This window comes from Brachypodium distachyon, chromosome 4, assembly GCF_000005505.3.
Source record: "Brachypodium distachyon strain Bd21 chromosome 4, Brachypodium_distachyon_v3.0, whole genome shotgun sequence".
In the NCBI taxonomy this organism is placed as follows: domain Eukaryota; kingdom Viridiplantae; phylum Streptophyta; class Magnoliopsida; order Poales; family Poaceae; genus Brachypodium; species Brachypodium distachyon.
Genome location: NC_016134.3, coordinates 37,742,374 through 37,765,663, shown reverse-complemented (window position 1 = coordinate 37,765,663; position 23,290 = coordinate 37,742,374). Strand labels below are relative to the sequence as shown.

Genomic DNA, 23,290 nt, shown 5'->3' with positions numbered 1-23,290 from the left:
TTCTCGCAAGGGAGCCCGCCAGGGAATCCATCCAAAACACCATCGTGAATCCAAGAACGAGAAAAGGGATCAAAAGTCTCGCATCGAAGGTTGACCCGAAGGCATTCTCAATGCCTCCAGCTCAAGGGCGCTACTGTTGTAGTAAAATAAAATCCTTATATGGGCCGGGCCGTAAATCCTACGTGACGACGACCAAGTCAACGTTTCCCAAGCACGAGTCAAGACGCCCACGTGGCGCGGTTAATCCTACGTGGCGAAGGAAGATAAGTCAACAAGTCAAGCCTCTCATGCCATGGTCAAAGGGTCAAATGAGTTAGAGTAGGGGGCAAGAAAGGTGTGGGATGAGACTTTTGGTCCATGGTGGAACATGGACCATCCCTCACTTCCCCCTCATGGTGCACACAAAAGTTATGGACCAAAGGAGCTACTTTTACCATTTTGCCCCCACTTTTCTCTCTCCCTTAAGAGTAGCCATGGTCTTTTGTCATGAACCCTTAGGTTATAAATACCCCTCATGGGGGCATGGACCATTCACTCTCACTTGAATAAACTCAAGGGGAGAGGGTTAGAGTGTTTCCTCTAAGGTTCGGTCTCGCGCGCCGCTCTCGACTGAAAGTCGATCGGCCTCGAGGAAGCCTTGTAGGGGACTCTAGTTTCGAGGCTCCGAGCTAACCTTGGTTGGCATGGGCTCGAAGGAGAAGGGGTTGAGTTAGAGTTCCGAGGATATCCTAACCTCGATACTTGGAAAGACGCATTCGGTCCAAGTACGAGGCGGTCCCGACGAATCTCTCGCTAAAAGGTGTCTTGGGAAGATCCGCTCGGCCCAAACCCTTGGCTAACAACTCTCTCGAAGTCTTTCCTAACATAGGATTAAATCGCATCCGCAGGGTCGACCGAAGCTATTCAAAAAATATCAACGTGTCAACTTGTCCAAGTGTACGGCGACCTTCGCTATAAGGTCGACGTACACGCCCTACTTTTATACTCGCACTTGTGCCATCGAGCATTGACACGCCTTACTCTAATTGTTGTCGAGAACAACAACACATCTAAACGTTAATTCTAAGATAGAACACTAAGAGATAAACCATCGTACAACATGTTTTTTTGGCTTTTCTAATTGAGATGGAATGTCTAAAATAAGACAGTCTTGTCAACCATGTACATGCCCTTAGCAAAAATAGCCAATGTTCTCACACATAAAGAGGGCGACTGAACCCCCTCTCTTGGGCCAAAACTACTGCAGGCCCGTTACCTCTGCACAATCCGAAAGGCCCCTCCTAAATCCCCTAAGGCCTATTTGGGCCATCCAGATCCAGCCCAAGGGGCCACACCCCCAGTGCCTTCGTTTTTTTCCTTTTACTCCAATTCTGAACCATAGACCCCACCTGTCATAAAATATAATATCTTGACCAATACAAAATTTGGCAAATTGGCTTAATCTTGTAAAATCCATATCGATTGCTAGAAAATTGATAAATATGTGAAACCAGTGGCATTTGGTCACTTATTTAATCTATTACTATCTTATACTCACTCCGTTCCATATTAAGTGACTCAAATTTGCCCAAATACAGTGGCGGAGCTGCCATACAACCATTGAGTTCAAATGAACCCAATGAAATAGTTAAACACTTCACTAATTGGGTCCTTGTGCCTGCTTATTACTGGAAAATACACAATAAAAAAGGGTCTGAACCCAATGATTTTGTTTTGTCCCTTCGCCACTGCCCAAATATGAATGTATCTATAATTAAATAGTGTCTAGGTACATGTAATATTTCGTCACTTAATATGGGACAGAGAAAGTATAACTGTAACCTTTTGTTGTTGTACATATCGTGTACGTACTATATTAATTAAATTGAGTCCAACCCCTTTTTAGTCGTTGATGTATTGTAAAATTCTTCTTAATTCACTGGTAACTCAGAAATATTAACCCAATGGGTTAGTTTACTTTTGTGCGGTAGAATATTTTAGAATGAGAAAATATATTATTTCTGCAGAAGCTGTTTTCATATCTATTTGTTTTTAGTTAATAGCTTGGAAAATTCATAGAAAATGATTTGTGTATGAAAAATGCAATACTGGCCGTGAATCCGAATTTCAAAAACGAAAGGCCTTCAGTCCGCTGCCACTCTGAGCGACCGTGTGAGCTAAGGAGTACAGAACAATCGTCGGTTCTGTATTACAGGCAGCCAGGCACAGCGGTAAATCTGTTCGAGGCTCACACGACACTCAGCTCGAGACACTGAGTTCGCTCGGAAAAGGCATAAACAACGGAAGTCTGCATCTCACACCACGTCGTCGTTACTTCGATCAGCAAAAAGGTGAAGCCCCTCCAAGTCAAAATCCACCGTAAACTCAGGTAGAGCATTTGCATCGATCGAAGCCCGCTGGTGCAGAGCGCGCTCACCCTTTTCCCTTTGCGGCGTGCGCAAACAAGTGGGTATCGGAAGAAGAAGAAGAGTATGGACGGCAAGCCGGCGATGAGGCCGCCCCGCCGCCCGCCGCTGCCATCGTCCAAAAGGAGCGCCGTGTGGCTCGTCGGGCTGCTCGTGGCGCTCTGCTTCTTCACCCTGCCGCTCCTCCTCGCGCTTTCCCGCGGACGGCCCAACCTGTCCGACGTCTCGAAGATGAGCATCAGCGTCACCGCGCGCCACGGTACGTACGTGCGCGCGTGGACACAAAGATTATATGTCCACTCACTCACTGTTTGATGTAATCATAATGATTTCAGAGGATGAAACGTCGACACAAGCAGAGGCTAATTCGGACCCGGCGGCTCCGGGCATCCGTGAGCAGCGTGACAGGGACAGGCTCCTAGGCGGGCTCCTCTCGCCGGACATCAGCGAGAGCACCTGCCACAGCCGGTACAGGTCCTCCCTCCACCGCAAGGCGCCGTCGCCGCACTCGCCGTCGCCGTACCTGGTGTCCCGGCTCCGCAAGTACGAGGCGCTCCACCGCAAGTGCGGGCCGGGCACGCTCTTCTACAAGAAGTCCCTGATGCAGCTCACCTCCGCGCACAGCATGGGCCTCGTCGACTGCAACTACCTCGTGTGGGCGCCCTCCAGCCACCTCGGCGACCGCGTGCTCTCCATGGCGTCCGCCTTCCTCTACGCGCTGCTCACCCGCCGCGTCTTCCTCGTCCACGTCACCGGCGACATGGCCGGCCTCTTCTGCGAGCCCTTCCCGGGCGCGTCGTGGGAGCTCCCCTCGGGCTTCCTCGTCCCAAACCTCACGCAGCTCCACCGCGGCAGCGACAGCAGCTACGGGAACCTCCTCAGGGCCAACAAGGTCCCCGCGGGGGTGCGCGGCGAGTCGCTGCCGTCCTACGCGTACGTCCACCTTGAGCACGACCACCAGCAGCCCGACCAGCTCTTCTTCTGCGATGACGACCAGACCGTGTTGTCCAAAGTGAACTGGCTCATCCTGCGCTCAAACCTCTATTTCACGCCGGGCTTGTTCCTCGTGCCGCAGTTCGAAGACGAGCTCCGTTGGATGTTCCCGGCGAGGAGCACCACGTTCCACCACATCGGGAGGTACCTCTTCCACCCGTCCAACAAGGTGTGGGATGTCATCACGAGGTACCACGCGTCCTACATGGCCAGCTACCAAGAGAAGATCGGGCTTGAGATCACCACCTTCGCCTGGAACCCCGTGCCGCCCGACGAGTACTTGAAGCAGATCACGGCCTGCACGAGCCAGGAGAAGATTCTGCCCGACGTCGTTGATCCCGCCTCGAGCGTTGCCCATGAGGAGGTCTCGGCGGCGTCGAAGGCGGTGCTCGTCAGCTCCGCGCAGCCGGAGTACGCCGAGAAGCTCAAGTCCATGTACTACGAGCACGGGACCGTCACCGGCGAGACCGTCGGCGTGCTGCAACCTGGCGCCGGGAAGCTGCCGAAAAACGAGAAGGCGCTGGTGGAGATGTTCCTGCAGAGCTTCTGCGACGTGTCGGTGGTGAGCGGCTGGTCCACCGTGGGTTACGTTGGCCACGGCCTCGCCGGCATCAAGCCGTGGCTGCTGTTGCCGCCGAGTAACAAGACCGCGGTCGATCCTCCCTGCGTCCAGGCAGCGTCCATGGACCCGTGCTTCCACGCGCCTCCGAGTTATGACTGCAGGGCCAAGAAGAATGGGGACCTCGGTGCCGTTCTCCGGCATGTCAGGCATTGTGAAGATGTCGGCAGTGGCCTCAAACTGTTTGATTGATTTTGGTGCGGTTTGGTCAGATCATGCAACGGTTCAACGAGTTGAGCAGGACAGAATTGCAGGGTAATTCAATGATGTTTGATTTATTAGATGTAGCTTGTATTGTGACCTTCGCTTGCTTGTTGAAGAAAAAACACCGTTTCTTTTTGGCAAAAGAATACAGATCCAACTAATTTCATTTTATTTCTAAACTGGGATGTTACTTAGACAGCTAAATGCAATCTGAAGATGGCAATTGTAATGGAGTACTAGTGCTTTATGGACCTGAACAAGTTGAATTTAGCGATGATGAACTCTCTTTTTCTGTAGTGCACGGGTTCAATTTATGCTTAACTTTGTTGTACGTGTGCTTTTCATGTTTGTTTGTGACTACAATTCAAAATAGCAGCCAAACGCCCAAACACGTTGTAAATTAAATTCATTTTACAAATCCATGTGACAAACAAACACCATTTTTAATTTAAAATTCAGCCAAATGAAATCCTGTCAAAATAATAATTTTACTTTACTTCTACCAATGAAATGAACGAGTTTGCCAAACAAGCTGCAAGAGTAATTAGTAAAATTTTCCCTTTTCACTAATAACCCTTTTACAAAGTTGCCCCTTTTCATTAATAACCCTTTGACAAATTTGTACCCAAGCAAAGCTCGACGAGAAACACCGTCAAGAAGTTGCACGGTATGCTTCTGATGCAATTAGCATACTGAACAAAGACAAATTCATTTATGAAGAAGGTCATGGCTCCGACCGAAATCAGGTTTCATTTCTGAACAACAATTACAGTTGGTGAACCAGAATTGTATGACCTACTTGCTACATGTACAGAACAATCATACCAAAGGAAATTAGAAAACTACCAATTAATGTAGGAGAGGTTCACTTCAAATGCTTCTTCCGAGTCATGAACATCGTCACTATGGAACGAGGGAAGTATGACTTTCGTGGCTTTGACTCTGCTATTGCAGTTGTCCCTATAGTTTCAGCTCTAGGTAGGCATCCTCCATGCATATGAGGATTGGAAGCAGATGATCCTGCTGCATCAAAAGAGCATGCACTCTTTACAGTGCAGATATCAGCAATGGCAAGATCTACCCCACACGTCTTATGCTGTTGCTCATGCTGGGCTCTCCTCTTCCTCATCTCGTTCTCCATTGTTAACTTGCCATCCTGTGCCGCTATGGCTTTCTCCTGCGCCGCCCTCAGTGCAACCCTTCTATCATCAATCTGTTTGCTCAGCTGAGATAACTTATCCAAGCTCCTCACTTCTCCCTCCTTCGCCTCCTTGATCTTCTCAACCGCCTTGATAACCCGCTTCTTAGCTAGGTCTTCAGCTTCCTGTGCTCTCCTGCTCAAGGCATCATACTCTTCAAGTGACACCATCACGTTGTTATTACTTGTTCGATCAGCTCGGGGATCTATTTCTGCCTCCTGTTTGTATTCTTGCAGTGCATTTGCTGAGGCCATTGCAATTTCTTCTGATGCATTAACTGCAAGTATCTCCCTTGATACTGCTTCTAGCCTCAATTGTACGACATTGACCTCTGCCTTGGCTCGAGCTGCCTCTTCCGTAGCCTTTGCAACCTCATCACAGGCCAACCGAGCCTTCGCCTTTGCTCGTTCTGTTTCTTGAGTAGCCTGTTGTAGTTCTGGGGGCATTCTAGCTGCTTTGATTCTCTCCTGCACCAAAATGAGCTCACGTGTCAATTTGCTCAATTCTTCTTGGATAGAGGAGGCAGAAACGGATGCACGGTGTTCTTTTTCTTTCAATGCTGTCAGCTCTGCCTTCTCCTTCTCTAGATCAGCTCGCAATGCTGCAGCAGTATTCCACAGCCCTTTCACCTCATCCTTGGCCTTTTCAATGTTTGTCCTCATATCCTCAAGCTCCTTCCTGGTCTTCGCCAATGTCATCCGAACACTAACCATTGGTTGCTCTTCCTCTCCAGTCACACTTGCCATCTCAGGTAGTATCCCTTCCACATAATTAGTAAACTCGCCTTGCAGATTCTCCAGCAACACGGAGGCAGCTTCCAGCTTGGACTCGAGATCCTTATTAGCCGAGATCTCGTCATTCAGCTTTTGAACCTCCTCGTCAGCTTGCTTCAGCTCATTCTGCCAATTCGCCTTTTCTTGCTGATATGCTAAATCCACATTTATTCTTCGCTCCTCTGCTATAATATGGGTAGCATGTGAAGAGGTAAGTGACTCTTTCAATGAGATCAGCTCAAGTGTGAGGTCCTCGACAGTCTTCTCAATCTCCTGAGACACGACAGTGGATTCATGAGCCTTTGCCTCAGTATTTTCCCTTTGAGTAATTAAAGATGTGTGCTCCTTCTGAAGTTGTTCTAGCTCCTCTTTCACTGACTGCAGGTCTGCTAAGGCAGACGCGTGGCGTTCTTTGGCAAGGTCAATCTCTGCTTTTACTGCAGCACTCTCTCTGCGAGCAATACCCTGTTGTATCTCTTTGTATCGTATCTCAGCGATTTCTGAATCTTGCTGTGCTTGCAATGCTTCTGTCTGCACTTTCTCCAGGCTTAATTTCAGCCCTTCTATGACCCGTCTGGTGCTACACAGCTCACGCATAACTTTGCTTTTATCAACTTCTGCAAATTCCAATCTTCTCTGGTACTCAGGAACATCTTCCCGTACCTTGTCAAGCGTGACTTGGACGTTTTTACGTCTCTGCACAAAGTGGTTACAAAATTATCAGTACACTGAGCCAAAACAAGGCAATAAGATGTATGAAAAGCATGCCAAAAAAATAGCCATCACCTCTTTCCAGTCAAGAATCCCTCCGAATTTGCTAACAGCATCTTTAACAGATTCAATCGGTGCTGCAGTTTCAACAAGGACTCTATTATCTAGAGCCTGAATGAAGCGTTCAGCAATTTCTGCTGCCTTAAAAATGTTTCTTTCAGCTGAGTTATGGCGACTTATTACTTTCCCTTCAAGCTGGTTATGGCAATTTTCTTCTAATTTGGCTGCACGTAATTCATTAATTGTAAGGGAACTTATATCTTCGCTAAAATTTCTAGCATGGCCATGGGAACCAATTCCCTTGCCTTCAAACTGGCTATGGCAAACCTCATCCCTGTTCACACGTAAATCATTTATTGTAAGGGAACTTAAATCTTCACTGAAATGTCTAGTATGAGCATCTGGTGAACTTTCAGGGAAACCAGATGAAATAAGACGCTTTGAATCAGTCAAGCTTGCCAGCAAATCGTCAGTGTTCGAATCAACAGATACTTGCTGAACCCCTTCAACATTCAATCCCTCCATTCCGCGGCATACAGGATACTCTTAACACCGGGTTCAAATAATTGTCATGGAAGTTTACTATTGGGTACCTGGCAAGTAATCAGCAAGTTAGTTAAAGGAACAGAATGCTGTTACACACTCATTAGTCATGACTACCCATATCATATGAGTCAGAAAGCATGTGTAATCTAATAAGGCATATGCATTTAAGAATTAACAATTTCATATGAGCTCAACCTTTTTCTGATCTATCAAGCAAATGCTTGTAAAATTCCATACGAGGACAATAGAGGTAGAGCTCTACAAGAAATTTTTCACATGCATATTACCAGTATTTACATCAATACACTTGATCAAATTAGCTGATTGGTCCTTTGTGCTGGCAACAAAGCATATTATTCAAACTTTAGCCAAGTTGCCAGGAATTGTGTGCTAACAAGATGAGCCATACAATCACGAAGCAGACTGACATAAGCTATGCATCTCTCTGGACTCGACATGAAGATACAATTTTTGTGAATATTGAAGTTCCAAACCTGATAGCTGTAATGAGATTTTGAGACTCTGGCACATCTCTGACTTGTGCATCTACTTAGATACGTTTGTGTAATATCATGTAGACTCTGCAACTTGTTTGAAACATACTAATTTGTAAAATGTAGATAACGGTGCAATGATCACACATTAACAGAAAATTCTATCATTTGGCAACCCCCCTTGCGCTTACAATTGTTAATTTCACAAGGATTTGGTATTTGATAAAACTCTACTCCAGCTGCGGCCGTGCAAAAATACACGCGATTTCATTTCAACCTCAGATTAAACAAATGCAGAAAACAGTGACGAGCAAATTAGTTAACCTAAGACAGTAGGAAACAGCGAAAATTACAATACCTCACATGAATCCCTTTTCTTTCGTTTCCATCTTGGCACGAGGTTGCTCAATGGAAGGGGAGAGAAGACTTCGGATTGCAGTTCGGGTTGGGAGAGGACGGGCGGAGAAAGGGAGGGGGGGTGGTGAGGAGGCGATACCGCGCGAAAAACATGGAGACCCCCGAATCCACCGAAGATAAGCTTTCGGCTATTTTGGGGGGCATGGCGTTGCCGCTGTTCCACGAATTTCTAGCCATGAGATTAGGGGCAAGAGGCTTGCTTGTTCGAATTTTTCACCACAGACCTAGCCCAAAATACAGTGCGAACGTGCTCGGCGACTCGCCAGTCGCCATTCCTTTCCCTCGCCCCTGTTGCCTGTATGTGTGGCGGCGGCTATGCTCGGCATCGGCGTCTAGAGCGTCGACGGGGCAAATACAATGGGGAGGCAGCAGGCCGACGTCGTGGAACGGCATGAGACCGGCGGCGGCGGCGGCGGCCATCTTCTGCGTGATGGTGGGGCGATTTGGACTTTGGAGGATGCCGAGTTGGTGGGCTCGGCCGCGTCCGCGTCTCTGCGACCTGGTGGCCTCGTACCGTCATACGGCTTCTTCGCTTCCAAATTTTACTTGGTCAACCTTTTATTTTTGAGAGGTTTACTTGGACAATTTTATCTCGACGTGATACGGCGAAGATCCAACGGCTGTTAAGAGGTTGACTGACATTTAAGGGTCTTCTTTAATTCTTGGTCGCCCGATTCTTAGACAGACCCAGTATTAAGCCAGTAACTATATATTTCTGCCAAAGTTTATTGAACATTTCGTGCACAGTGGCCTGGCGCGCGGGCGGTGCCTAGCTAGCGCCGTCCGGCTGGGACTCGAAGGCCGCTCTTCTCCCAGACGCAGTAGTTACTGCCGTGAGCCACCACGTGGAAGTCCGACGGGATCAGGTTACCGGCGTCGAACCTCGGTCCAATCTTGGAGATAACTTTCTCGTCGACCATCGCCACGTAGACGTCGCTCTCGGCCGCCAGGATGCGCAGCTTACTACCCGCGTTGATCCCGTTGCGACTCCTCACCGCCGCCAGCGTGTCGATCTCTTTCTTCAGGTTCCAGTCGAACACGTGATCGTAGAACTGCACAACAAGTACGGAGTACGTGAAAATTGATTAATTAGACATGAAATTAATGTGTAACTACGGTGAAGATCTAGAAGCTAAGCTAGCTCACGTACGATGCATGGAAGCCCAGGGTGGGTGAGGATGTACGCGTAGCCCATCATGACCTTGTCGGCCGGGAACGGCCACATCTTCTGCGTGGAGCCCGTATCGTGGTTATCCACGAACGTGACGGCCTTCTCCGGCGACAGCCCGATCATCCCGGGAGCCTTGCCGTCCTTGCCCCGCATCCGCCACAGCTCGCCCTGCACCGCCGCCTGCAGGATGCCCTTGGTCGTGAAGTCGAACGCCATCGCCGGGCCGCCCACCGCCTTCGCCCAGTTCACCAGCTCCTGCCGCTCGCCGTCCTGGTTAGTCGCGGGCTTCCCGTCGCCGTCGTAGCTCAGTGAGTTCCATATCTCCGCGACGACGAACCCGGGGCTCGCGTTGCCGGCGTACACCTTGGCGACCTCCGCCGAGTAGCCCTTGGCGAAGTCGAGGCGCCAGCCGTCGAAGCCGAGGTCGGACTTGAGCCAGCCGAGCCAGGCGGAGAGCTCCCGCTGGACACGTGGGTTGAGGTGGTCGATGTCGGGGGCGGCGGCGAAGTCGGCGCCCGTGTCGCGGTGGCCCGTGCCGTCCGAGTACTTGGCGTCGTCGCTGCAGATCATGCCGGGCCCCCAGTCCAGCTGGCCCTCGGGCCCTCCTCCGCCCTTGAAGATGCAGTACACGCCGCGGCCGTCCTTCTCCTCGGCGGTGCGGTGGTTGATGACGATGTCGGCGACGCATTTGACGCCCTTGCCGTGGAAGGCGGCGATCAGCGACTTGAGCTCCGCTTTCGTGCCGTACTTGGACGCGTCCACGTCGTAGAGCCGGCCCGGCATGTAGCCTGCAGCATACACGTACGTGACGAAGGGAAACATTTGTACTAGCAGAGTTATATTTGGAGCATCCAATTCCCGGAGACAGTATATGTGATGATGTACACGGAGACACGTCTATGAGCTGAGATGGTGGATTTGCCTTGAGGCGAAACAGAGTGCGAGGGTGGGGGCAGCCAGACGTGTGTGACCCCGGAGCTGGCGATGCTGCCCACCCGGCCCTTGAGCATGTTGTACCAGCCCCCCTGCTTGTTGCACGACTCCCAATTAAACCCCTGCATGCGTGCAAAGAACCAGTAAAACAAGAACAAAGTTAGTGTTCCGTAGTACCAGTACTACATGTACTACATCAGTAGAATAATTAACGCGGTTTATCCGTGGATTAATCCACCTAGGTGTTAACAAGTAAGCACCTGGAAGAGGATCTGTGTCTGTGCAAGCGCGTCACACGAGAGACAGAGCAATGCCATTGCAACAAGGAGCCCATTCAGGGCGGTGACTTGCTTCCCCATAACTCACGTACGGTATATCTTTCGATCAGTGTAGCCCACTGCTCGCTTAGTCACTTGGACAATGAACTACTTGCTGATGTGTGGAGCAAACCACGTCCCTGCGCAACGGGTATTTATAGGGAGGGACGGCCGGCGGCCAGGATGATCCCGCCGTCGTCCCGTGTGTTCTGGATGACCCGAGTCGATCACTCAAAATCTAATGGATAAGGCAGAGGCAGAGCGCCGTTTTTTCGGAAGGGAAAACGCGCAGCCGATCTCGAGTCGGTCGTCGGCCCATCAGCTAAGTCATCAACTCCTTGCGTGGCCTACGACGTACTTGTGCCAATCCGTTCCTTTGTCCTGTGACTCAAGGCGGAGGGGAAGCGGTGAAAAGCGGCCGTGATATATCCACGTATACATCAGCATTAACAGGTGTATTTGAGATTGGGTGAAATATCAGGTGAAAACTCTCATTCGGTGCAAACCGAGAAAACTTCATCAAAAAAAAATTAAAAAATTCTTTAAAAAATCGCATATGTTACAAAAGTGATGCTAGAAATGTGTGTAAAATTTCAAGTCCAAACTCAATTACATTTGGTCGCAGCGAAAAAAACAAATTCTGCATGAATAGTGATCTTTGAGTGTTTGACACTATTCATTGTAAATTTCTTTTTTTAATTCCTTCCAAATGCTTTTGATTCTGAACTTGAAATTTTGCAGATTTGTAGAACATCACACTCCCAACATATGGTATTTTTATAAAAAAATTTTAAAACTTTTAAACATGGTTTTTATGAAGTTTGCACCGAATGAGTGGTTTTACCGGATCCTTCGCCTTGAGATTGGTGACTCGAATGTTAGGACATGCATGCTCAACTCTCAAGATGTATCTGAGATCCATATGGCCGGATAAAAGTTGCAGGAACCTACTTCTGGGGAATTGGAGAGTGAGTTAGTCAGCTTAATCAGTTAAAAGAAAGTTACTCAGCTTAATTTCGTCGTCGATTTCTTTTTGAGCGCAGTCAGTTGTGAGTTGCGACTGTACTATCAAATCGACAACGGGGCGTTTTCAGCCCTCTGTTGCTCACTGGATAAGGACGTCCTTTTAAACCCCAGCTCTACTACTCTCCCCGTTTCATAAAGATTGGCGTGATTTTGAACACGCCAATCTTTATGAAACTGAAAGAGTACCATTCTAACCCTTCACCTTGCCCAAACATGCACGCGTCCAAGGTGCCATGGACGTGCTTTTAACTGCCTAACTAGCATGGCGTCCCGCGCAATTGCGGGGGAAACGTCTTAATCGCCATTATTTTGTATTGTTATACGGCTTACATTTAGGTCGTTAGAAAGACATGATTAATCAAAAGCCCATTATATCTAGAAATGCAGAATTAATCGATCCCATAACCCCTAGAGGTACTAAAGTACGTTGTGTCAAACTTGTTTTGAATTTGGGACAATATTTTATATGTAGTGATTTTATATTTGAAATCAATAACTGAAGGTTAGATCGTGACTAATTGATTGTAGGTGCCATGTCTTTACCTAACAGTTGATCACAAATGATATACGTCACGTTGTAAACAAAATTCAAGTTCACATGCAGAATTGGTGGATAGGTTGCTTTCATTAATAGTTGTGTGTATGCCAAAATATATTAGTAGGTGGGGTTTTCATGATAATAAATCATAATGCAAGATTAAATTTTCACATGATTATTCTGCGATACTCATTAAAGTTTAAGTTTTGATCATTTGAGCTAGTCGTTTGTTTCCTACAATACTTTATCGCAATATTTAATAAGGACGTGTATGGTTCGCTAGCAGATCATTCAGACATACATGATGTTAATTATCAGCGAGTCTTAAAATTTAAGGCTAAGTTCCATTGAATATTTTTTAACATTAATATTCATATGATCTAAAACCACATAAAAATAAAATATTGTTCCAAATTCAAAATAAGGTATACTTCCGTACTTCGATGTGAAGTTTGATTAGTTAATTCTACTTTTCTCGATCTAAGTTTTTTTTAGCTCTTACTGTGCCATGAATTCTGCGAACTTTATTTGAGTGTATACGTGTAGTGCGGTCTACTAATTTTACGTTTCTAACAACCAATCATGCTCGTGATATAGCACATACAAATGACACGCCTATCATTTATTTGGTGGGCTTTTGAACTCTAATACAACAATACATATATATCTCTGCAAGTCAAATTAGTTTGTAGATGTACAAAGAGATTTCCCAAGAGATTGCACAGGACCCACTAAAACCTCATCCCTACAAAAAAATATATGATATGATGGCTGGAGCTACGTTTACGACTTAGTATTTTCACGATTATTGAAGAAACAATGAAAAATAAACTTGAGAGGTCTTAAATGTTGATCGTCTAACTGAGCTTAACACTAATCGCAACATGTAGGACCAAGACCCAAGACCAATTTGATGTCACATTTAATATTGACTTAACACTAACCGCATCATATTTGGCCTAGGTTGTCTAATTTTATGAGTTGTTTAATACATGTCGTCTCTACTTAAACATATATGTACGTGTTGTGCGATCTACTAATTTTGTGTTTCTAACAACCAATTATGCTCATGATCTGGGATGCAGATTTTATTTCCATACTGGCCTAATAGCACAAACAAATGAGGCACACGCGCCTATCATTAATTGGTGGGTTTTTGAAATAATCCAACAATACATAAGGGATGAAACTCCTCTCCCAAGATCGCTGCACCCACCCTCGCCGCCGCCGGGCTGGTTTTGAGCGCCAGATTCGTCGTATGCCGGCTTTCTCCGTTGCTTCGACTGGTTGCTGCTGCTCCGGAATGCCCTCATGGTGGTGGTGCCTGGCGCTACCCCGGCGGCGGTGCGGGCTAGACCTGGAAGTGGCAGCCTGCCCTGGGGGCGCGCAGGTCTGTCCTTGGAGGCGACGGCCTTGCGCTGGCGGGTGCAACCATGGCCCTGGCGACCAAAGGTGGTGGTCGGGGTGCGTGCGTTCCTGTCCCGGACCCGGCGCTTGGAGGCATCACGAGTTCGGTGGCTGACGATGGAGGCGCCTGCAGGTGTCGTTACCTTGTTGAAGGGGTCGTCGTTCCGACTCTCTCGCCTTCGTCCATAAGTTCCGGGGAAAACCCTAGATCTGGTTTCCCAGGTCGGACGATTGATGACATTTTTTGTGTCGCTTTCCCTCCTTGGGGCATCATTTTGGAACGCATGATGCCTGCTGGGGTTTGGGCCTGCTCGTCGATGCCAGGACTGACAATTTGATTTGTTTCGATCCTTCTCCTGAAGATGGGTTGGTGGAAGACGGTGGCGACTGATTCTAAAGCGTGATCAGACGTCACATGCCGAGGATTTGCTTGACCGGTTGTGTCCAGTGAGGGTTTTGGATTTCGATGTTTGACGGTGGTATGCGGTCTGGGCACGCGACCCTGATAATGGCCAACAGATTTGTTAGGCTTGTAGACATAGATTGGTGGATTTGATGTTGGATCATGTATTCATTTTGTCATGCTGGTTAAAAAATCAACTAAATGTGGCTGCGTGCATCATTTTGACGTAGAGTCCGAGGTTTCAACCTTATTTTTGGGAAGAAAAAAATCTGGGACACAGTTTCACGTCTTCTTTTTATTACCAAAAGTTAATTGCATGTTTGGACTTGGGTTCGGTGCCACGACGTCACATGTTTTCTTTACCGACGTGTTTCATTTTTTTTAATTAACGATAGCTAAAGCTAACGTACCATGCATGTTTGGATTGGGTTGGAGAGGGATTTTTTTTAAGCCACGATCAACGCATCGCCATGCATGTTCGGACTGGGTTGGACAGGGACTCGGTTTTTTTTAAGCCACGATCCATCGTGGTAGCGTGGCATAAACGTACTAGATCCACAGCACCGTGGGTAACGTTTTCTATGGCCATCAGATGGTAGATCCAACGATCAGATTAATTTTGATGATGTGGAACAACGTGGAGTCTCCTCTCGATCGGTATCCCTCATGTTGCTTTTAATATATAATATATTACATGTTCACTGTCATCTCCATCCTCGATCAGGACTAGCCAGAGTGTGTATACACATGACATGTGGAACGTCGTTGTACTTCTATACTTGCACATGCACAGTTCGAAAACATGCACGCCGATATACGAGTCAACAAAAACGCCACGTACGTACCGGCCAACGAGGACCCTATATCAGCATGGTCAAGCAAGTAAGCAACCTGATCTACGTGGATAACTAGTCTGCCTACGTACGACCTATAGCTTCGATGAGGAGTTGAGGACTATCCCATATTCCCATGGATAGATCGTTTTCTTCCACGTGCAACGTGTATACTCGCTTCGATCGCTCTGAATGTCCTCGTTAGACGACGAAACGGACTGGATAGACCAAGCTAGAGCGGCTTAACCGTCGTCGATGAGGATCGCCGTGCGTGCGCGCATGCTTGGCAAGCTGCTCGATCGATCTCATCCTTCATTTGACCACCGCCGTCAAAGTTATCTACTCCTTTGTCGACACGCGGAAGAGCAGCCAGCACATGTATGAATTGGAGTACCATTTTTTTTTTTTTTGAGGGAACGAATGGATCACCAATCGTGCCGCTCGAGTCGAGTACACAAGAATGCAACGGTAGACTCGTCAAAGTTATCTGGATACGCTCTTCTCTGACTAGGGCCTGGCCGAGTAGGAGTTGTAGCACTTGTAGCCCGGAGAATGCATGTAGCTCGGTCCATCACCGATTATTTGGGCTGGATACAGCCCCGTGGTCATGAAGGCCTGGATTTGAAGGTCCATGAGTAAAGATCCAACTTTTCCAATAGAAAATGCCTAGCCTACGGTCGTCCTTTGACATCGACACCCCGGTTTTGGGCGTGGGAAACAACTTTCGTCTCTTTTTTTTTCTGCTTGTTTTTTTTCATTTTTCTCCAACTTTTAATTTTTTTTCCTTAACTTTCAAATTTTGCAAAGAATATTTAGTAAAAAGAACTTTAAATTTTCCAATCAATTCTCTTTTACAGACATATCATATGCACGCTCGTCTATGTGGAAGGAGCCGCCGCGACGACATGCGGAGGAGCTGTCAGCCGTGAAAGACGGTTCGGGAATGAGTGACGACGGCTCGCAGGAAAGATCCATAAAAATTGGTTTTGTTATGTCTAGTTTGTTTGATTTTTAATTCTGGGTCAGTCGATTGCTCGGTCATCAGATCTTATTTGTGTTTTACAACTCTGAACAAGTTACGGGTGTGTGACCCGATGGCGTCCATGGTCTGGCACACGAGGGATCCGGCGCGGTGCCGGTTCTTTGCGTGGCTTGCCGCAAGGAACCGTTGCTGGACGGTAGACCGGCTTGCGAGAAGAGGTCTCCTGCACCCGGCAAGGTGCCCTCTGTGTGATCAGGGGGAGGAGACCATCTCACAGTTGTTGTTGGGTTGTGTCCTCTCGAGGCAAGTTTGGAGTCGGCTCCTCACGCTTTGGGGCCATGGCGATTGGTGTCCGGATGCGGACTCCAACTTGCGTGGATGGTGGACCTCGCTTCCCCTTCCGCGGCGTGCTCGGCGTGACTTCCTTTCAGCGATCCAATTGGTCTTTTGGACTATTTGGCGTCATCGGAACGATGTGGTATTCAACGGGGCGACCCCTTCGGTGCACGTGGTCATTTCGACTATCATGGATGAGTTGATGAGGTGGACGCATGCCGGACTGCTTAGAGGTAGTATCTTTGTGTCGGCCCACGGGACGAGTAGGTGGATTACTAGCACGTAGTATTTTGTGTTTTTGGTGCCACTTGGTGGCGTTGTATGGCCTCTCCGGCGTTGTATTAGGCTTCTGACTCTCCTTCTTTAATTGATGATGCACCCACCGGATTGCATTCTTGAAAAAAAAAATTATTAAGAGAACAGAGTAGGGATATGATATACTAATTCTGACAGTTCACTGAGATTTAAACATTTTACTTAAAAATCAGTGATCCTGAGCATAGCCACATCCCAGAGAAGGAGAAGTTCATTTCTTTTTTATTCTCGGACGACATGACGGAATTAGTACACTGTCACATCCTAGTGAGTAGTGTAGCAAACATCAACTGCCACATCACTGAGTTCGATCGGCACACAGAAAACAAATAAGTATGTATTTCACCATGAAACTACATGATCAATTTTGCTCACACCTCGTCGAACTAGCTAGCATTATACTCTCCAGACCTTTATTATGTGTATAATCGGAAGTTCGGAACAACACAGAGCAAGCGCCAGCAGCTGCGCCGCTTCGATCAGCATGAGCTCCTCCGCGCTCTTCGTCTTCCAATTTTCCTACTTTCCCATAACTCAATTATGTTTGGAACTCTTGTGTCCTTACTCCCTAGTTTACTTCTCTTAGTTTGCCTAATTAAGCACAACGTTGATGCAAACCGTGTTCTTACCATCAACGTAGCCACTCATGCGTGCACACAATCAGAGCACGTGCGCGCCTCATCGCGCCGGACCGGCGGGTGGCACAGGCACGCCGACCCATGGCTCACCCATCCTGATCATCTTGATGGACGCCCGCTCGCTGGCCGCTGCCTCGTCGCACCGCGCCCTCTTCCTCGCCGGCGCGTCCTTAAGGAGCACGCCGAACAGCTTCACGGTCTTCTCCTCGCACCCGGCCTGCCGCTCTTGGCACCTTTCGCGGGCGACCGCGCCCTGCATCATGTCTTCATCGTGCATCAGCAGCCGGAGGTCGAGCTGGCGAACGTCGAGGAAGCGGGAGAGGAAGCCGAGGAGCTCCTCGCAGCGTCGCCGCGCCAGGGCCAGCTCCAGGGCCAGCGTGTGGTTGGCCTTCCTGAGCCGCTGGTTATCGCTGGCGAGGTCCGGGTGACGTGACGGCGAGGACGCCCCCGACGAAGAGCTGTGGTCGTTGCCGGACGTGCTGGCAGACGCGGGAGGCAGAGTGTGCGGTAGTGGCGGAGGGAACGCGACGTTTACGCCGCCGCCGCTGCCGCAGGATTTAGAGGACTGGGGAGTCGTCGTCGTCGCCGCCGCCTTCCGGCGACGGATGCCGGAGAGCAGGCTTTGCTCGCCTCTCCGGAAGTTTTCGTTCGCGAACTCCCATCGGTCAGGCACCACCTTACGAAAACCCTGCATTGACCGTTGATAGTATACACCGTTCGTTAGTACGAGTACGTGTATACGGAGTATTTCAATGTCACACACTCACACAAACCGGAAATTGAGACGGGGAATAGCAGAATGATTGATGTGCACTGTGTACATCAACAAACAAACATTGTCTTCTCTGTTCCCAAACACCACCAATCTCTTTCAAACAAATATTTCACTAATTCCATTTTTTTTTTGTCTACGTGGACAGCCAAGTGCAGAACAGTTTAGGGGTCTATTGGAACATCCACCTTGAGTAAAAACCTGGAGTACCATTACTAGCGCATCAGTGAGCTGAATGTTGAAAGCAACCAAACATCTTGCACGGGTTTGTCGCAACTAACAATTTAATCCGGTGGAGTTTCAGACACCGTGCGCTGCTTTCATCGATCTGTTGGGTTCCACAATATGTTACATCGTGCAAAGCTAGCGTGCCAGATATTTGCGAGGCGAACTGGACCACCGTAGTATTAGTGACCGTCACCTCTACTGACATATGCATGTCCTAAGTTCCATTTATTTCTCCGAAGCGCACAGCGTGGATATCTAGCTACTACAAGTGTAATTAGTCAATGTTTTCTGGATAAAATCAAAGAGAAAAGTATATTTTTCATCCTCTTGGAAAGTATGCAAATGGTCGATCGATAACCTTTTTCTTTATACTTATGCTTCAACTGCCGAAACCGGACACCAATGCCCCTCACCACGTTTGAATCAGTTTCCAAGCCACGGCGTCATGGTTTTGTCGCCAATTTGCCATATCGACAATGTCATGTTGGCTTTGATTGACTATCTGATTGGACCCAAACCCCCTGGAGGCTGACAAAATGTGTTAACAAGACGCTACCGTATTTTCCTTCTTCCCGTATGGATCTACCGAGTCTTTTGTTGTTTTTTTGGGTGAAAACAGATGAACTCGAGACTCAAAAAAGAAAACTACTGCCAACTCAGCATGTGCGGGGGAGTGGGGGAGGACCATTGGTGTCTGGTTTCAACAGCTAGAGAACAAAAGGCATACATTTCGGCAATCTAAGAGACTAGAAGTATTTTTTTTTCATGAAACAACGATCAGGGGTCCGGGTCTCTTGACTCTCTTCAACGTTTTCACAATATCCATTTCTTTTGTTAAACCATCTATACGATCCAATATTTTAAAACCGACGGCACAATGGCATACGCATGTTCAGCGTGGGAAAGCTGAAGTGGGTTATTGACTGACGCATGACACGCACCGACGCACATGCCCACGCAGCTAATTTTGTTGTCTACCAGTCACAAAGGTCAGCACAAATGCTTTACAAACGTCGCATGAGACCAAAAGAAAACGCTTGCTCATTTTCTACGTTTTCGGTCTACCAAAAGGCGCTAGCTTCGAGCGTCATCTTCTATCCTTTTCTTCTGCCCGGCCGGGCCGCTAATTAGTCTTAGCTACGGAGTAGATTAATTGGTTTGTCCACCAAACCGCACCCTATAAGCTAACTCGAGATGTTTCACCCGCATCCCGCCTTTTAAACGACAAGTCCCCACCACAAACAGTGGAACATGTGCGCTAGCTAGCTGGAGTAGATTAGATTAGATTCTAGGACACACGTACGTACGTACGACCGGACCAGAGAAACAAATCCTTCCACGGCGCATGCCATAGCTTGGTTGACATCAATTACAGATTCTTAGTCTAGTATATTTCTTACCGATCGGTCGATCACTTGCCGGTGTGTTCTCACCAACGAGTTGGCTGACAGAACATATACGCTACAAGTACGTGATTACGTATACGATCGATGTCGTGTGGACAACAAACGGAAGCTAGCGGGGCCGATCTTTCCTTGAACACGTCAGGGACATGTCTGGAAGCTGCCGTGCGCGTATCCGATCTCTTCCGGTACAAGCTAGTACTAGCTAGCTAGGCTATGCCGAATCACAGTCCAAAATCCAGAACCAACGCCTCGATCGATCGGGCACAGATTAAAAACCAAAAAATCGAGAAGGCAGAACAGAATATACGTACGTAGGTGTTGAGCTGGCGGACGAAGGAGGAGAAGTTGCAGTGCTTGAAGTGCAGCGGGAGGAGGTCGCGGGCGAGCTCCACGGGCTTCCACACCACGAACGACCGGCCTTCCTCCCCCCAAGAGATCACCTCGTCCGTCCCGCGCTCCTCCACCATCTGGTGCGTCTTCGTCAGGAACGGCGCCGGCCCACCACCACCGCTGCCAGCCGATCCCCTCCCGCCACCTCCTCTCTTCTGCTGCGCCGCTGCCGCCCCGGCCATCGATCGTCTATCACCTAATTAACTGCTTAATTTCAACTAGTTACTGGCTTAATACTGCTGGGTGGTATAATTACCGGCCGGCGACAGGTTAGCTTGCTAGCTAGCTAGGAGGAGGAGGCGGAGAAGAGGAGGAGGGCGGTGAGGAACTCCCAGCCCCAGACGTAGAACCCGGTGACGACCGCCTTCCGGCCACGGCCACCCATGTAACCGGCACGGTGGCGGGTGGCAGCTGGGGTTAGTTGTCGTGATGGCTCTCTCCTCTTCTGTCTCCTCTAAAGCTAGCCTCGCTCGTCTGGGCAGCCGCTGGGGGGATATAAAGGAAGGATCGATCGACAGGCGCCCCGGCCTCTTGTGTTGTCACGCCGTCGCGACTCGCGAGAGCCGATCGGTTGCTTTCGGCCGGGGCTCTGATTGCTCTGGTCTGGGCTCCGTTCTCAGTAGTGTGTGCGCTCGTTCGCAAGTCCCGGCTGGTCCAAATAAGAAGCTTCCTGCCCCTGAGACTTGCCGACTCGGCGTAGGCGGGGTGGTTGGTCCATGATGGGACTGGTTTACGGAGGAACGGACGGATGTGTCCCGGTCGAGCCGCCTCGCGCGAGCGCATCGGGTGTCCTTTCGTCAACGTGCCAGGCCCGCTCCGTTTCTTCCAGAAATTTCAGGAGCGGAATTTCTTCTTCTTTTCCGCAATTCTTTTTTTTTCTTCCTATCTGCGGACCGGGCTGGGAAAGTAAACCAAAGGCGCGTGTGGAAAAGCGACTCATTGGGGGAAGTGGATTTTCTCGCTTTGGTGGCTTTGCTTGTCGCGTCGCCGTTCGTTTCGTCATTGTCTTCGTCTTCAAAGTCTCCCATCATCTGCACCCTTCTACTCCCTTGCAAATGCTATTTGTGATTCCCTCACGTGCACATCATAAAACTGACAACTATGTACTCCCGATCCATATTAATTGTTTCAAATTTGCACAAATATGTACGTATTTATGTCTAAAAAGCGTTTAGGTACATGTAATATTTCGACAAGTAATATGGATCGGAGAAAGTATCACGCAATTATATAGGCACTTTCAAATACTCCCTTCTATCCTATATTCTTATCGTTGTTTTAGTTCAAATTTGAGAGTCCAACGCGCCCACAAATTGCACCACAAACCTAAATGCGACATCAAACATTGTTCCTATTGTACCTCTTTCTCTTATTTCTATATGAAAAAATAGACATGCCTCCGCTAGATGATGGTTCATTCATGGCTCCTATAAATGATTTTGTTTCAAAATACAAAATAAAGTTGAAGCTAGCATAATACTGGAAATGCTTTATAGGCAACTGTAGATTTAAAAAAAAAAATTAGTGTGTGATTATATCTCAAGCGCGTGATTTTTATAATATGTAAAAATATTTAAATCTTAGTTGATGCATGAGAACCATTGAATTAAAATCTACATGACATCTCTACTCTCTCATTTTCCATGTGTTGCGGTTGTATTAAGATCCGACGATCAAGCACGGCGACTAATTTCTAACTAAAAAACAAGCGACTTCTCAATAGCAAAACCATACAATTTATTATATTCATGTTTATTAAATAATGTTTTTATTCATAGGAAACATGATTTGCCCGTGGAACTTCAATATAAGTTACGTGATGACTATACAATTTTTTTTTGTCAACATCGACCCACCAGGGATCAAACTCCAAATTTGTCACCCTATGTGTTTCATTTTAAGGTGAATTATCCTTTTAGTTGTAAATGACGTGCTCGTCGACAGCGAGGCGTCAATGGTGACTTTCATGGTGACTTTATCAATCCCAAGGAGCTCTACAACTCTAGATTTCTGTAGACTTGTGTGAGTGTGTATGGGGGTGTGCATTGATGTGTGTGCTTCTAAAATGTAATCGGTGTTTTCAGGAAGAAAATGAAGAAGAGACACATGGATAAATCAAAATTTATGAAAACCCTACCATCGCCCCTCTCAATTTTTTTTAGGAACATCGTTCCTCTCAATTACGGTGGTTCTTTGTTTTAAGCAGTGAAAAAAAGTGACGTGTCAAAAAAAGAGTGAAAAACAAGTGTGCTGCTTTTAGGCCACCGGCTGTGTTTCCTTCACGGAGTGCGTTGGATCATTACTGCAGCTGGTACTGTTTTCGTTTATTAAGCAAGGAAATGACACGACATAAATTAAGAAGACAAGAATCAAGGACTAATTAATCAATCGGATTCACTTTTCATTAAAGCACGAAATGGACGCGTGGGCGGTGTTGACTGTTGAGCCATGGTGGGGATGTGAAATGACACATTCACAGCGACTAGACTCTCCGCAATTTGGTGCCTGCGCATGCGAAGTTGCGAACCATCTCCGATTTATTGTTAACTAGAGCTCTTCTGACAGAATTCGCTCACCCGCACGAATCTCGGAGCATCTGTACTTCGTCCTAGACATGCAAGCAAGAATGTAATCTAGTTTTGAAAACCGGACCGTGATTGAACCGGCGAGGCTCTTGGTTCAGTTTTTTCCGGTCGACCACCGGTTCATCGGTTGAACCGTTCGTTTTTTAAGTATAAAATAATATATTTTTCACTAAATACTTAAAATAAACATAAAAATATGCTGAAAAAATATGACTACGAATAATAGCGCACACAATAATTTATTTTATCGTGAGGCATCCTTTTAGAATCTGGATCTGCATGTACCCTTCGGCTGTGACCCAAACTGCTGCGTGAGCACTTCACGTGAATTAGCCCATCTATGTTTTTTTATTCCCTTTTTTATTTAGCTCATCCCCTCTATGTTGGTGAGCTTGCTTCTGTTGCAGCCCAAACCAACTGAATAGATAGACAACATGGCGTGCTGGGCCCGGGCGCTGGCTGTTTTTGTTGTTTTCTGTTTAGTCCCACATCGTTCGATGACAGAGCAATGCAAGCGAGGACAAGCTATATAAAGCAAGCCGGGCGACGAGGAGAGCCGTAGCAACTGGAAAAGAGCATTTTTTTCGTT

General features: G+C 47.7%; 4 protein-coding genes across 4 annotated transcripts; 1 reads left to right on the top strand and 3 right to left on the bottom strand.

Annotated features, from left to right (window-relative positions):
• The first annotated feature begins 2,400 nt into the window (after positions 1 to 2,400).
• LOC100846246 (galactoside 2-alpha-L-fucosyltransferase) lies at positions 2,401 to 4,498 on the top strand. The gene is made up of 2 exons (XM_003578183.3): positions 2,401 to 2,664; positions 2,741 to 4,498. Exons 1-2 carry the CDS (start codon positions 2,472 to 2,474, stop codon positions 4,207 to 4,209), a joined length of 1,662 nt encoding a protein of 553 aa, XP_003578231.1. The 5' UTR covers positions 2,401 to 2,471; the 3' UTR covers positions 4,210 to 4,498.
• A 413-nt stretch (positions 4,499 to 4,911) lies between these two features.
• On the bottom strand, positions 4,912 to 8,917 carry LOC100829633 (protein WEAK CHLOROPLAST MOVEMENT UNDER BLUE LIGHT 1). Its single transcript, XM_003576558.4, has 3 exons — positions 8,363 to 8,917; positions 6,980 to 7,557; positions 4,912 to 6,889 (listed from the first exon to the last, which is right to left on the bottom strand). The coding sequence occupies exons 2-3, from the start codon at positions 7,487 to 7,489 to the stop codon at positions 5,087 to 5,089; spliced, it is 2,313 nt and encodes a 770-aa protein (XP_003576606.1). The 5' UTR covers positions 7,490 to 7,557; positions 8,363 to 8,917; the 3' UTR covers positions 4,912 to 5,086.
• Positions 8,918 to 9,114: 197 nt separating this feature from the next.
• Positions 9,115 to 10,978, bottom strand: LOC100845943 (alpha-amylase isozyme 3A). The gene is made up of 4 exons (XM_003578182.4): positions 10,786 to 10,978; positions 10,515 to 10,647; positions 9,572 to 10,380; positions 9,115 to 9,473 (listed from the first exon to the last, which is right to left on the bottom strand). The coding sequence occupies exons 1-4, from the start codon at positions 10,882 to 10,884 to the stop codon at positions 9,195 to 9,197; spliced, it is 1,320 nt and encodes a 439-aa protein (XP_003578230.1). The 5' UTR covers positions 10,885 to 10,978; the 3' UTR covers positions 9,115 to 9,194.
• A 5,897-nt stretch (positions 10,979 to 16,875) lies between these two features.
• LOC100845639 (heat stress transcription factor B-1) lies at positions 16,876 to 20,757 on the bottom strand. Its single transcript, XM_003578181.4, has 2 exons — positions 20,038 to 20,757; positions 16,876 to 18,008 (listed from the first exon to the last, which is right to left on the bottom strand). The coding sequence occupies exons 1-2, from the start codon at positions 20,296 to 20,298 to the stop codon at positions 17,361 to 17,363; spliced, it is 909 nt and encodes a 302-aa protein (XP_003578229.1). The 5' UTR covers positions 20,299 to 20,757; the 3' UTR covers positions 16,876 to 17,360.
• Between the last annotated feature and the right edge of the window lie 2,533 nt (positions 20,758 to 23,290).

Excerpts from the sequence above, each read along its gene's own strand:
- LOC100829633 (XM_003576558.4), bottom strand. The coding sequence starts at position 7,489 with ATGGAGGGATTGAATGTTGAAGGGGTTCAGCAAGTATCTGTTGATTCG. Across the intron at positions 6,890-6,979 it reads GGATTCTTGACTGGAAAGAG|AGACGTAAAAACGTCCAAGT; the intron begins GTGATGGCTATT and ends CACTTTGTGCAG.
- LOC100845943 (XM_003578182.4), bottom strand. The coding sequence starts at position 10,884 with ATGGGGAAGCAAGTCACCGCCCTGAATGGGCTCCTTGTTGCAATGGCA. Across the intron at positions 10,648-10,785 it reads AGACACAGATCCTCTTCCAG|GGGTTTAATTGGGAGTCGTG; the intron begins GTGCTTACTTGT and ends GCACGCATGCAG. Across the intron at positions 10,381-10,514 it reads GCACTCTGTTTCGCCTCAAG|GCTACATGCCGGGCCGGCTC; the intron begins GCAAATCCACCA and ends TGTATGCTGCAG.
- LOC100846246 (XM_003578183.3), top strand. The coding sequence starts at position 2,472 with ATGGACGGCAAGCCGGCGATGAGGCCGCCCCGCCGCCCGCCGCTGCCA. Across the intron at positions 2,665-2,740 it reads CAGCGTCACCGCGCGCCACG|AGGATGAAACGTCGACACAA; the intron begins GTACGTACGTGC and ends TAATGATTTCAG.
- LOC100845639 (XM_003578181.4), bottom strand. The coding sequence starts at position 20,298 with ATGGCCGGGGCGGCAGCGGCGCAGCAGAAGAGAGGAGGTGGCGGGAGG. Across the intron at positions 18,009-20,037 it reads TCCGCCAGCTCAACACCTAC|GGTTTTCGTAAGGTGGTGCC; the intron begins GTACGTATATTC and ends CGGTCAATGCAG.